This window comes from Tachypleus tridentatus, chromosome 8 (assembly GCF_004210375.1).
Source record: "Tachypleus tridentatus isolate NWPU-2018 chromosome 8, ASM421037v1, whole genome shotgun sequence".
NCBI classification, from domain to species: domain Eukaryota; kingdom Metazoa; phylum Arthropoda; class Merostomata; order Xiphosura; family Limulidae; genus Tachypleus; species Tachypleus tridentatus.
In genome coordinates, this window is record NC_134832.1 from 99447465 (window position 1) to 99462964 (window position 15500).

General features: G+C 32.9%; 1 protein-coding gene across 6 annotated transcripts in view; it reads right to left on the reverse strand.

The window, feature by feature from the left end:
* Positions 1–4125: 4125 nt before the first annotated feature.
* The window catches only part of LOC143223043 (uncharacterized), a 409689-nt gene continuing 398314 nt past the window's right edge, over positions 4126–15500 (reverse strand). For all 6 annotated transcript variants that reach the window (XM_076450437.1, XM_076450438.1, XM_076450436.1 and 3 more), the window contains one exon: positions 4126–6594. In XM_076450437.1, coding sequence (XP_076306552.1) covers positions 6209–6594 — 386 coding nt within the window. In that variant the 3' untranslated portion in view covers positions 4126–6208. The remainder of the gene's footprint in view (positions 6595–15500) is intronic.

Consider the following 15500-nt stretch of genomic DNA (forward strand, 5'->3'; position numbering starts at 1 on the left):
ATGAAAGTTAACTATTATGAACCTTGAAAAATATTACAAATGCAGAATGTAACGACAAGTGGTATCTATAAACATGTCAAACAGGTACAAGTTGTTAATCCATTCTTATTAATTAATGACAAAATTCAGTATTAAGAAAAACAAAACCTTCAGTAGCTGACTACTTTAATTTTGTATCCAACTGTGAATTCACAGTATATGGCTCAAGAAACAATTAATGGAAATTAGAATGATTACAAATCTAAACCTGTATAAGTGAGGGATCCTGCACTGCATTAAATAATCATAATAATAGCTTATGAAGTCATTACAACAAACAGTTGTTTATTTATCATGATTAATGTGGACTGCTGATATATGTTTCTTACAATTACATGTTTTATTTTGACACACAAGAACTGTTTTACTTATGCTCAGAAACGTAGCAATTGGAAACAATGATAATGTTCATAATATTTGTTCAAAGTATTTCTTACTAACAGTAATACTTACCTGGTGACGTTGATGTTCTTGCACATGGAAAGATTTATATTACTACTGGAATTACTTAATTTAATTTAGATTTGGTAAAAATTACATTGTTGTGCTTTCTTTGACATGTAGAACTGTGGGTTATACACACCACTATATCTGGGTGTATTTCATTTCTGCAAGGATTATTCACCACATTAAATAAGTCGTTTTTCTTTAATTGCAAGTTATTCAGTCCTCTTACTGGAACCTTCAATGTGTAAAAAGGAACTGAGCTATACCTGGTATTAAAGCTTATAACTTGTGTACAAAATACCAAAAATTAATTATGAAAAATACAGAATTAGCAGAGAAAGATTTAAACTTTTAAATAAACTGAAAAACCAAACCTTGGTCTTTACAATATATAACAATGTAAATATCTTACATGCTGTTGTTTAAAATCAAACAATTACTTATATGTTATAAAAATAAGAAAATAAAACGGTAAGTTTTCAAACAACATATTATAGAATTATTGATCACGTGTACAGCTGAAAAGATTTTTTTAATAAGTGGGGCCACCCATACAGTATTGAATGGTCGTTGTCCATTATTTCAGTTAATATCAAGTGGTGACCCACTGTCTTTTGTTTGGATAGCAATAGTTTCTTTGAAAGAAAAATAGAAAACCCTATAACCTGAAATATCTTAAAAAGTGAAGTTTTCTTCATCAAAAATCTAAAAATGCATTCCAGTTTGGACCTTGATGAAGAAAGGTTCAATCCAGTTTGGACCTTGATGAAGAAAGGTTCAATCCAGTTTGGACCTTGATGAAGAAAGGTTCAATCCAGTTTGGACCTTGATGAAGAAAGGTTCAATCCAGTTTGGACCTTGATGAAGAAAGGTTCAATCCAGTTTGGACCTTGATGAAGAAAGGTTCAATCCAGTTTGGACCTTGATGAAGAAAGGTTCATCTTTTGGAAGTACAGAATTTTGTAACATTTGTCTTCAGTCGAGTTTTGAATCTACTCAAGATTCCTAAAATCATGAATAGTTTCTTCAACTTTTCTCCACTTGGTATTTTCTTCTGTCCATCATATTTGTATTTTTAAAGTTGATTATGTGGTTGTTTTCCTAAGTGTTAGAAACTATAGTAAGAGAAGTCATAAAATCATACTTGATGAAACTTTGAAGTAACCTAACTAAAGGAGAACAATAAGTTATCCGTAACTTAAAGAAAGAGACAAACGCTGTTTTATTCAACAAAGGGACCACTACAGTTTTCTTTAAACTGACACAACTATAAGTAGAAAAGAGAAGAATTGTTATTAAATATAGTTGACCAAAGATTACCTTCAGAAAATATGGATGATACTTTACATAAGATAAAAACATCTGCTCATTATTCAATTTTATTACAACTTTATGGCTTCCCAAATATAAACAAATCTAAAGTATCCACGTGGCATATTGTATCTTATATATATTTACCAACTTATAAAACAGATACATTTCTTTCTAGAGTGTTAAAACTACAAGTATAAGCTTCTACATATTAAGTAAAAGACTCACTAGAATTTGATGACCTCATTTTTGACCAAATAATACCCAAAGAATGTAGTTTCACTTTTTAATCAAGATGCTTGCCGAGGATACCATAGATGTAATACACAAAAACTAAGTGGTTACATCTTACTTTCAACAGGAATATTCATCAGTATTTCAAGCATCAAGAACTTGTTACACATTTATCTCTATGAAAATTTCCTCCACTGGAGTATCAGTTCTATAGAATGTTAGAAGGTATTTCAATTGAGCCTTAAGTCAATAGCAGTCTTCCATTTCTTGATGTTTTGGTTTACAAAGACACAAGTTAGAAATGCTGACCAATAATATTTATTGTAGAGAGGTTCAAACATACAAATATCTTGCAAATAATTATATACAAATGATACTGTATGTTCTATACAATCAACGTGTCTCAACTACTAATGAACCACAACCCTACAACCATAAAAAAAATCATTTTAATTTTCCTTGTATACCATGCCTTGGAAGAAAATTTCAAAGAATAAGAAATAACCCTAACATCACCAAAGTTTTAATAAGTCCTTGTATGTTAAGAGAGAATTTTATGACAGTAAAATCCCCAGTTTTAAATCCTCACACAACTTATAGCACTTAGTGTGAGAGTAAAGAACAATACATTGGAAAAAACACAATCACCATTACAGTTAATATCTGATGAACAATGAAGAGATATTACAAATTGTGCTACAAACACAATTTACATGTTCAAAAGAACAACTGCAAAATGGAATTAGAATATGTAAACAGGATAGACCAAGAAGAAAAACAAATTAAGAAAAATCAAAACACAAGATAGCAGACCATCAGAGTATTAAACCACAACAACAGTTAATATCCAATCAGTACTGTATGAACAACACTCCTGGAAGATGTCAAACATATCATTTGTCATAGTATTAACATAAAATCAGCAGTTTTCTTAAAAATCTTTTATGCTTTACTCATGACCAATAATTCTATAATATATTAATTTAATTTTTAAACGTTTTATTTTTCTGTAGAATATTTATGATCATACTTTTTTTATTTTTCATGAATAATATAACTGTTCAGTCTTAAACATTTGGAAATAATACAACACATAAGACATTGTTATTCTTATACAACTAAAAATATTAAGCTCCAACTCTCTCATTCATGTAAAACTCTAAATGTTTGATTGCTATCACTGTAAATCATAATTTATTTTCAGCATTTTGTGCATAGGTTGAGGGATTTAATACCAGATAGCAGGTACTGTTAGAATTGTTGCTTAGACACCTTTCTATAAAAAAAAAATTGATCCACAGAGAAACAACTTGCAACATTCAATACACTGATCACCCAGCGTTAGTTCCTGTAAAAAAAGCTTACAATCAAAGAAAAAAGTATTTAACACAGAGAATAGTCTGTGTATATGTTGTACAGATTAATTTGCCTACATTATGTGTTTAAAATCACAATCAGTCATGTTCTGTTGAAAGTGTTTATCAAACTACTAGTCACTATGTGAGAATGGTTCTGTCTATATTCTATAAAATACAAATTGTGGAATCATTTAAATAAAAAGCTACAATGAACATTTAAATATATATACTTGCTTAATCTCAGTTCATTTTGGATGTATTACATTTACTAGGAGTGTCATCATCTGTTGTGATGTTCAGTAAATATGGCACAGTATGAGATGAAAGTTATGTAAAACCATACAGGTGCAAAATTTAAGGAACACAAAATGCAATTAAACAATCTTTTATATAACAATAGTGGTGCATTTGTTTAAAGTTAAAGTAGCATATTTATAAACTCTTGTGTACAAAATAAGAACTATGGAAGATATTACAGAAACCGTGTATCTGTTTCAAAGTATTCTTGATAAGGTTAGTTAAAACTAAGCTGAAAAGTATGCCAGAAATTCATTACAAAATTTCATTTTACCTTTATTGAATTAACTTTTATCTTAAATGTTCTTCCAATTCAATGTATTAAAAAATAAATCATTAATGTTGTAGAAGCTGTAATCATGTGCTCCTTTAATGTTGTGAAAAAATTTAACATGCACCTTAACAAAACAAAACAAAAAAATAGGAGAGAAAATTGAAATTAGCTAGCATATATCCTTTAATCCATATTGGGTAGAAAATGTAAAATAAACCTTGCTACAAAGTATGAGCAAAGAAATAAAAAACATAAAATTAAATAGTATAACATCACAAGCTCATCAATGAGTGACAGAAGCCACATCTTGGAAGTACAAGGTATTTCAAAATAAAGTAAAATCTATAAAACAATAATATTCCACTGGAATTGAAGATTTTATGCAAAGCTGAAAATAAAATAAAAACATAAATAATGGTTGAACATTTTGGCAAACAAATACAAAATGTGTAAAAAAATCAAATAGAAACAACAGCTTCACAAAAATTTTGGCATTTACAGCTCCTAATGGAACCTAATGAAGCAACAGAAATTAGGATAGGAACTAAGTTTTGGCTTCATACTGAAATAACCAATACAGCCATTCTTTTAAAGCTCTAACTACATACTAAATTTTAAAGTAATAGCAATAAAAGCAAAAACTATTGTCTGATTGTTTTTGGTTGAAATATCACTAAATCCAATATAAGTTACTATGAATCAAAGTTAAAAAAGATCTGATAACCTTTGTATTTGTAGGAGGTAGACCTTTTTTTTAAATAATCAACCTATTCACACATATAAAAAAAAGTTCTATGTTCCAAAAGTTCTCAGAATATCTATGATTTATCAATTTTGTGGTATTAAGTGCATATAAAAATTCAACATTAAGTCTGATACGAAAACTAAATGTTGAATGAATTATTTTTAGATGCAAGTCAAAAAGTATACGGTACTACTGATATCCCCTGTTGTGGTCTTTATCCATACATCCAAGTACGAGTAAATATTTTACTGATTTAGCTACTGACTCAGGTTTTTGGAGATTACCTCAAATATATCAATAAGGTGTACACATCACCAAATCATGTCAGGCAAAAACATTTGCCTTTAAACTTAGATTAACCCAAAATATCAAACCAATAATGGTATTAGGTGCTCTCTCAATGTTCCTTGATAAATACCAAATTTTAAATAAAATTAGTTGAATAAAATGTTTAGATGAAAAATAAAAAAGATGGAAAACTTGTGGAAAAAGAACCAATAGCTCTACTAATAGGTCAAATTCCCTACCTAAGGTCACATACTGCAGAATGTTAAAAAACAACAACATTAATTTACTATTGCCAGTGTAACAAAATCTAATTTTCTGTGAACTGAAATGTATATTTTGATAAATAATTTGGAATTTTTATTAGTTGTACTTCAATAGTTTGACATTTTCAACTGGTTATATACACAAATTATAAAAAACTTCCAATAAAACAGAACAAACCTTTAAGAATAACAGTAGTTACTCATAAAAATAAAAGTATAAAATTTTTTGTGTAAAGCAAGTATTAATTCTTCAATTCAAACTAAAAATTTCTTAATATACGAATTATTCTTAACTTTTGTTCTTAAAAGTTCTTATATGTTTCAAAATTCAAAGAAATTCAAAAACATTTCATTAGCCAAAATGGGCAAACATAAATCTTTGAAAACAAATGTGAAATTTATTTCATACATGTCTTAAGAAAACATCTGTGTGTGTCAGTTATGTATGTATATATATATATAATCTTTTACAGACAAATACAAGGGGGATACATTAATAACATTAAAGTTTTTTAGAGTGCCATAGGGATTAGACTACCCCGAGCACTTTTAATACAAAAACGACACACTATATTTTAAATACAGCTATGCTTAAACAACACTTTCTTTTTGCTAAGGTAAAAAAAGAGAAAGCTAGAGCAGTGAAAGCATTATAACTTAGCTGCAGGTTAACACTATCACAGTTCACACATTTACAATATAACAATATAACTAGTGTATAAGGAGAAGATGGCCTTTTCTACATGAGCCTAAAACTACTACAAAATGGCATTAAAAACCCTGTTAAACCTGCTTTGGCCCAAATCACTTCCATTAAAAAGCCCCAGAAATCCACTGGTAAAAGCAGGTGATGTAAAAAGTCCACCAGTGAAATATGTAAGAGAGGATAAACATACTAGTAAGTGGGGGAGAAATCACTGTGTACATGAACATTAGGAGCTAAACTCTTGAGTTATTGTGAACGTTGCCGTGTGTTTAACCCACCTAACCCCATCTGTGGTATAAGTGACCTGGGTGACAATGAAGAAGAAACAGGGGTATGAGCTGGGGCAGGGGTCGGGACAGTGACTGAGCACTCATTTCCACCTGAAGGGGGCACTGTTCCCATATTACTATGGTTACCATTACTATTTGGTGAAAGTAGTGGAACTCCACTCATGGTGCCAAATGAACTACTAGAACCTCCTCTGGAAATACTGCTGTTTTCAGTCACACTGGAGCCACTGGTAGTGCCAGCTTCTTTCTCTCTTCTTTCAGCTGCTGCTCGGCTTAACACATACTGAGCAGCAAACTGGTGCTTTGGATCCATCCTCATTTGTTCCATATGATGAAGTAAGCCTATAAAGCAACACATTTTAGTAATTGTTACTCTTCTGATTCTTTTTAACCGTAGTCGTAAAAATGGCTCACAATATCATCCTTTTATTTTAGAAACTGTTATTTATTCTACTTTGTTAACTCTGTCTGTTAAACAGCATTACTACAGTTATTATGCTACAACTGTATTACTTAGAAATTCTACACTGAAGACAACATACAATACCTTTAAATCAAATTATAGTAAAAAAAAAAAAAACTTTTACAACACAATACTTTCCCTTTTCAAAAATCTTTAAAAACAGTTAGGACATTTGTGGTACATTAATTTTTATTTGGAAAGAGATGCTTTTCATTTGGTGACAAATTGGACTTTGCACGTGGAATTTTTTTTCTCATAAACATTAAAATAATAAACTCACCTAAGCAAAAGCATCAACTTGAAAATAATTTCATAAGAATACATAAAAAAATATAGTAATTTATTACCTAATACAAAGTGGGATTACATGTAACATGAGATAATAATTATAGAATTAAAAAACTTTAAACATCAAAGTTATGTTTTATAATATTTGTTTGTTTGTTTATAGCTTGTCACTATCTTATGTGAATCAGACCTACTTCTATGCTAGTTTATACAATGTCATGATTTTACAAGTAAATCTTTTCCATGTTCATGTATTTAAAGTGAAAATGTACATTACTCCAAAAATCTAAAGTTGAAAAGCATGCATGTATAAATTCTAAATCTGAGGTAAAGTTAACATTTTCCTCAATTTAAAATCTATTTCCAATCATACTTACTCCTCTCACACGTATAACTATTACTCATATACCAGACTTTCTCCCTTTGCCCATCTAAGTATTGGTCTGATTTTTTTCTCACTTGCTTCAGTCTTTTATAACCCACATTAACTGCTCTTACCAATATTTATCTTGTGACACTCTCCATCTACATCAATGCACCCTCTATCCTGGTATTATGTATATATACACTTCATTCAGATAACATTATCACTTTTTTGAGCTGACTCATTCCTAGTCTTTAACACCAACTGTTATTGGGGAGGAAGGGTGGAAAAGTGTGAAAGGAGGTAAATATTATTGTAAATACATTTTCAGTGTAGGAAAGTGTTAACTTCCAACATACACATCCTCCATCACTATAGGCCATCCCATAAAGACAGGTAACATTTCACAAGAATGGACCTTATATCACATTTTGATGGTTAGGATAATTGGACTGCAATATTATATCTATATATACTTACGAGTGGATTCCAACCTTTAGCCATAGATTGATGGGTTTTGAGCCACCGGAATCAAAACAAAAAAAGTAAGCAACACTGAAAAGAAAGAGATTTCCCTTCCACCTGAAGAAGCCTAAAAGGCAACACCCTCAGACTCAAAATGACGAGATTGTTTTTGCCTTGCTCAACCAAAGGAAACAGAAGTCATTCAGTTTGGAATTATGACATTCATTCTGACTCCCCAACCCTATGGGCAAAGTACATTCCACTTGATCCCAGAATTATGGGGAGGATGTAAAACAATTGTGTTCAACCAAGGACCCATGATGGGACTACTCTGCATTCTAAATTATGAGGAGATAGTAGATCCTCCTCTACAAATAGTTTACTGAATCCATATGGATCAAACAGAAGTGTCACACACACCCCAACCAGACAGCAAAGCATCAAATCTGAATTGGTATTATAAGTAGGCTCCCATGTAGGTTGGTGCCATTTCTACTGAAATCTGAGGAAGACATCCAGGGATCTGGAGAGGATAGCCCCATCTTTGCCCTCTCCTACAAGAGTGGGGGATTTCACTCTAAAACTCTGAAGGAAAACCTTCTTTCCACCATCCCAGAGAATAAATGGTAGGGACTTCTTAGCTCCACTAGTAGAAACTGGGGGCAATGTGCAATGGGTGAACCAAGTTTCCTAAATTTTGTTAAAAGCAAATTGACCTCCATTATGCTTTACTTATGATAGTCCATGAGTGATGGTCCAGCACAGTATGGTAATATCACCTGGTGACTTTCTAGGTGGTCTTGTGCAACACCTTATTTCCACAATGCCTGTTGCAACCTGTATAAAGTATATTGAATTAGTGGTTGCTAGTGTGGATTGGTTTGACAAAAGCACACCCGTCTGGGCAACACTCGCCACAGAGTGGGGTACCATGAAAACAAGGAGATCTGAAAGGCAGCAAAGACAATACTCACCCCTCTGTTTAGTCGACCTTAAATGCTTACCTCTTACAGCATAGACTCAGTCCCTGGGACAGACCTCATAAACCATTTTGTGCTTGTTACAATTTCCATGCTATAACTTTTAAATTAATACATAAATTATCTGTAAACATTACACTACTTTCATACACAAAATATGAATTTTTTTTAAATTAAATCTTATGGTTTGATAAGCAATGTTTTCTTAATGTCATTTCTTTTGCTTTTCACATGTTGCCTATATAACATGCAAAGTAATTTTCATTTTAAGATTAAAAATACATTTATGTGTCATAAAATTTTCAAATTTCACATGTAAAATCTTTATAATGTCCAGAGAGTTGACAAGTGTTTCTCAAGAAGAAACTCTATATTTTATCCATTACTTGGTAGATTTGAATAATTTTGTAACCACCTTAAAAATATTAGGAAATAAATATAAATTATTCTTCTTTTGTTCTAGAGAGACAACAGATTATAATATAAAAACTTAAATGTTTAGACTAAATAGCTTAAATCTCATAACATTATACATTTATATATATCTATTATTTTTATTATATTGACCTTTCAACAATGCTTGGCTAACAATACAAAAATCACAATGATGTAACACATCTGCACTTATGCTACCATATCCAATAATATAAAACTGATCTTCAGTCTTTGCAAAGTAACACCATCTTGGCTGTGCTTCAATGGACTAGCATTTGGTAAAATACAGTCACATTTGAATTATTATACATTATATATGCATGAAGGTTATTACTATTTACAAACAGTTCTTAAACTTATTTTTCATTAAAAACATAGAACAGAACATAAAGGAAGAAAGCAAATAATTCTCTTCTAACTATGACCTTTGTATTCAGTTGCTAAGCCTTTTAAAATTTTGCAGTTGGAGGAAATGAAATAAAATATTTTTTTTACACTTTATATATAAAGTTGAATCGCCAAAAAAAAAAATTATATTGCTACCCCAGAATTCCACTAAAATTTATCAAACTTAGTAACTAAGCTATATTTTGGTGTATAAAAATATGAAATTTCAAGCAAACTAAAGTCACAACCTACCTAATTGAAATCGTAGTTAAAAAAAATGAGATGACCTCCTAACACATTAAAATAGTTAAGCAAATCTCTTGGGGAGATTCCAACCTTTTGATTGATTATTTACATTCCAGATATTGAAGTAAGTGAATGTAAGGGACAGTTTCTGTATTTGATTCTGTACACAAGTGATATCTCAGGAAAAAGAAACAAAAACAAACAAGGTTATTATTTTAAATTTTAGCTTGTCAATATTGCTAATTTGAATTCCTAATTTGTACAAAACTATAGAAGTAGTGTTTTGACATTACAAAAATCTAATTTGAACCAGTGCTGCATTCAACATACCATGTGACACACAAAAATGGATGTTTAAATGTGTTTTGGGTAAAAAATCTGGTCCGATGATGTGAATAGAATGAGAAAATGGTCTGTGGACAAACAGCACAAATCACTCTGACCAGTGATACCTGTAGGTTAGTAGCTATGAAAAACAAACCCTCAGGTTAAGGGGAAACATGGGATATATGAGTCAAGGCCAAACAAGTGTTGAGAAAGAGCCTGTTAGGTAACTGGAACGACCATTTGTGACCAATAATTCAAAGTTACTTGAGGAGTTGAAAGAGTACTGGCATCTGAAAAATTATGTAGTTGCAATAACTGAACGATAGTTGATAAAGTTGCCTTAAGCAGGACGACTGTAGAATATACAAAAACCTCTGCCAAAGAGCCAGGTCAAAAACACAAGTTATGGTTGGCACTTTTGCCTGACTTTGGTTTAACATCATCTTATTACACCATTAACAATATGCATATTATTTCCATAGATAAATGTTCATCAAGGAGTAAGCAAAAACTGATGCAGTTACATGGCAACCTTAGTAATTAAACTCTGATGCTGTGTGAAAGACTGCATAATCTCCATGCCAGAAACCTGAACTTCTGGATAGCCAATGTACCAAGAAATATCACACTCATCTCTAAAGAGATAGCTGAAAAGGAAGTGGAAGAGGTTGACACACTTGAAGGTGCTGCAGGAACAAACAGATTTAGCAGCCAATCTGGTGTTATCAACAAGGCCCTACAATGGGTCAGGCAAATTATATTAATTACCCTGTGTAACATATGAAGGAGAGAGAAGGCTTAGAGTTGTAATCCCATTCTGTCCTGAGGAAATGCATTCTTGCCAAAGCCTAAAGATGAGGTTTTACAGACCATAATACAAATAATTACATGATACAATGAGAGGCCAATCCATTAATTAGAGTTGCAAAATTAGAGCCAATTCAGCAGAATCTTGAAATGCAGCATCTATTCTGTTGAGAGAATCAGTGAGGATTGAGACAACTGACCTTCTGCCACAAGCATCACCCATGGAACATGGCAAGAAATGATCATAAGAAAGAAAGTCCAAAAATTTAAAATAAGGAGCCCAGGACCAAGTGCCTCCTCCAAGAAAAACACAAAACACCACCACAAATTGGCAGAATGAAGCCTGATGATTTTCCCCCTAATTAGCACAGACCATGAGACATTCATTGCCTATTAAAGAGCAAGTATGATTAAAACATTGTGTAGGGAAGTCTCTTTTTCCCTGCACAGATCCTGGGATTCCTGATTTTTATTAAGCAAGGCATTCATGAAAAGATGGAACTCTGAACAAGGCAGTGGTAGAGAAACCCATATCATAAGTAGTGTTCTGACTTAACAATCCCTCAAGATTGAAGAATGATCTCAACTGGGAAAACCAGTGAACTGATATTTATGATCACTTGGTTACATAAAGAACATTAAAAAGATCTCTTGCTCTCTTGTGCCAAGGGAAAATAATGGTTTTAAGTGATGCCCATATTCCTTGAAGAGAAAAAAACATCCATGCTGGATAGGAATCAACTGAGCCAAACTGAGATAAAGATGAAAAATAAGAAATGCGAAGACTGATGTCAAATGGAATTGGAACAAGAATGGATGACACTAAAAATGAAGCCTGCCTTACTCGTTTTTCAAAGTAGAACCAGGATGTTATGTTCTGACAAAATTGATGAGTCAGTGTCAGCAAAAACTAGTCGATCATGGAGTGGTGTATGTATAGCAAGATAGAAGTAGTGAAAAAATCTGTACAAGAGGGTAGACCTCATGTGAAGTTACAGCAAGTTCAAAGATAAATAAACTGGAACAGCAGTCTGACCCTTGTGCACAATAAACACTGATAGCAGTGGCACTACATCACTATGGTAATGTTCAGATAGGAGCTAACTACAGCACAGATGAACATATACTATCTCAGTAAAAAATGTCAACTCAGACTGAAAGATGAGTAACTTGTAAATGTTTGAAAATCTAGACATATATAGGGAAAAAAAATGACTGGAGACTGTACCCCATTCTCCTGTATGCATGAGCCCAATAACTGACAGGAATAAAACCTTGAAAAACTATCTCCAGACCAACCAAACTCTGTTAACCCCAGAACTAAGTTCCACAGTCCAATCATCTGCTAGAGACAGAAACCTCACAGATTGTGTGAATAATAAAGTTCAAGATACAAACTGAATGGTGAATCCTGACTCAAGAGCCTGCAGTTCTTCTGGATCCATGGTCAATGTTACCACACAGTTACAAAAAAACCACAGATCCTGAAGGTATATAACAGTAACCAATGCCACTGGTGATTCAACCAAGCAGCAGAATTCTTGGACATAGACAGAATCTTTTCTTGATAGTAATGTATCAAGAGGCTGATGTTGGTGGTCAGGACTCATGAATAGAGGCAGAACTATGACACCCTGTAAGAGCCAATGAAATTTGTGACTCCAATGACAACAGAGAAGAATGCAGAAGCCAAAATTGAATCATCTAGCATGCTAACAAGGAACCCAGCTTATCATCAAAGAAGTTGGTGATCTTGAGAGTTTTTAAACAAAGTGTAGTGAAAATAAAATTATTTGGTGAATTTTAGACTTAGAAAACAGTAAACTTACCCAATCCATCAGGAGACATAGATTTACTCAGGTCAACTTCAAACACTACCTTAGAGCCACAAAAATAAATTAGCATAAGTATTATTTGAGAGTCAGAAAATACTTTTCTCATGGCAATGGCAGGAGAAAAACCATGAAGTTCTGACAATGTGTCAGATAAGGAATAACTGTCCCTTCACATAAATGAAAAATAAGCATTCCAGGATGAACCATAATATCCAGGGATGGAGAAAAACTCAAAATTTACTCCCAGACCTTTCATCCATCAAGTAAAAAGCAGGCTCAAAAGCAACCAGGTAAAAGCCCAAACATCACACACTTGAAGAACTAACAACAGAAGAAAAATCAAAGGCAGCTTATACTAAAGTGGTCTTTTTTCTCCCTTTTTCTCTAAAGACTGCATTGATTACCTTTGATTTGAAAAACCTTTTGTGAGATAAATTTGTTTAGTTAGAGTAAAGCAATGTTGGATCATCTACTGAATTTACCCAATGGAATTGAACCCCAGACTCCAGCTCTGTGTGTCTGCAAACTCACCACTGTCGAACAGGAGGACTAAAAGACTAACAGAATGTTGGATCATCCTCCACTGCAGCCTTAGAGTCTCCCAGAAGATCACCACAGATTGGAATATGTGTATACATCTCACTACAAATTGTTATGAGATGCCAGATAGCAGAGACCTGTTTTGCTTCTATATTGGAAATAATAACCTGGGAATACATTATATAAATTGGTTTACTAATTGGAATAAAAAGAGTGCATTTATGTAGGTAGAGTGTCACAAGAATAATATTGCCAAGGTCAATTAAGTGGAGTGTAAAAACTAGAACAAATGAGAAAAAAATCAGACTAATGCTTAGATGAGCAAAGATGATTGGTTGGTTTGGTGTTTTATGGCGCAAAGCAACTAGGCTATCTGCACGAAACGTCCAGTAAAAAATTAAAATTAAAGTAAAATTATTAAAATTCATAATAGGAAATTAAGGTAACACAAAACAAAGTTTAATTTTTGAATTAAAAATATAAATTGCATTAAATCCAATTTTTACATCTAGTCTACAGCAGTAACAGAAAAACTACAGTAATACAAGTTGTAAAGAACTTTCTGCAACATAATTGTAACTATCATAACTCACCAGGAAGACCAACAGGTAAGTTCAAAAACCATCTTTAGTCACCTGAAGTGGGCCTTTCTAGTCCTGGTTTTGAGTTATTTGATGTTATGGTCATTTTCAGAAAGTAAAGTAACATAAGTTTTGAAAGACTTGTAGTAAAATTTTAATTATTATAGCTCACCAGGATGACTAACAGGTGTTCAAACAGCAGCATTAGTCACCTGAAGTTGGCCTTTCCAGTCCCGGTTTTGTGTTATTTGATGTTTTGGCTATTTTTTAATTTCAAATTGGACTAAATGTACTTTGATTCTTAAAAGGGAATCACATTAAAAAACATCTATTGTATAAATTAAAAACTTAAATAGCATTAAAAAGAATAATGGCCTTTAAAAAACTAAAAACATTTCTAAGATCAACAGTTACCATCACCAATAACATTGTCTAACGTTATAGATAAACCTTGGGACAGAACAAGTTTAAAATGGTGCCATCGTTGATGGTCATAACAACGGCAAGACAGTAAAATGTGGTTTATTGTGACCTGAGTGTCACACCGACAACAAATTGGTGCATCAGTCCGAGATAAAAGAAAATGATGAGTTAAAAAACTGTGGCCAATGCTAGTTAGAACAACTCCCACTTTCTGATTCTAACAGAAGCAAGATGGCCAAAGTCAAATAGAGAATTTATTTGGAAAAGCTTGTTTTCACATTGCTCACTCCAAGTTGACTGCCAACTGGCACAAAGCCAAGGCTTGAATACAGGACCATAATCCATGTATGGAACAGGCACAGCAGTGATAGTGCCAGAGCAGACAAATTTAGCTGTGGTGTCAGCTAGTTCATTTCCGCAAATACCAAGGTGGCTTGGTATCCAGAAAAACTGGATAGAAGTAGATGTTAAAGAGAAATGAGCCAGTTGAATTTGAATATCAGCAAGAACAGAATGTGAACTAGTGTGAAGCGATTCCAGGGCCTGTAGAGAACTAAGCGAGTCAGTATAAATAGTGCAATTTGAGTACTGCTTAGCTTCTATGTGATCCAGGGAAAGAGAAATGGCATACAGTTCAAGAGTGAACACAGAAGCTGTAGAGGGATTCTGCATACAAACACTGAACCACAAAAAACCATGGCAGAGCCCATGTCACCTAATTTCAAACCATCTGTATAAAGAGGAATGGAAGGATGGTTCAAAAGATGTTCAACAAATAACAGACAGTACTTTCAATTGAGAGTATCTGCTTTTCTCAGATGACTTAAAGATAGGTCACATTTGGGGACTGTAATAAGCCATGATGGGATGGGCTAATCAGTGGATACAGCAACATTATCCAAGGAAATATCCAATTCATCCAAATGCGCCTAAATACGAAGGCCAAAAGGTGCAATGGCAGATCATCTGTTCTGAAAAAGCATGGCCCACTGAGGAAGGAAAATACTACCCCAGGTGGGATGCTTTGGTAAGGAATGAAGCTTCAAAACATATAGTAAAGCCAGTGCATATGCCAAAGGTGCAAAGTAGGTTTATGAGATTCTGTGT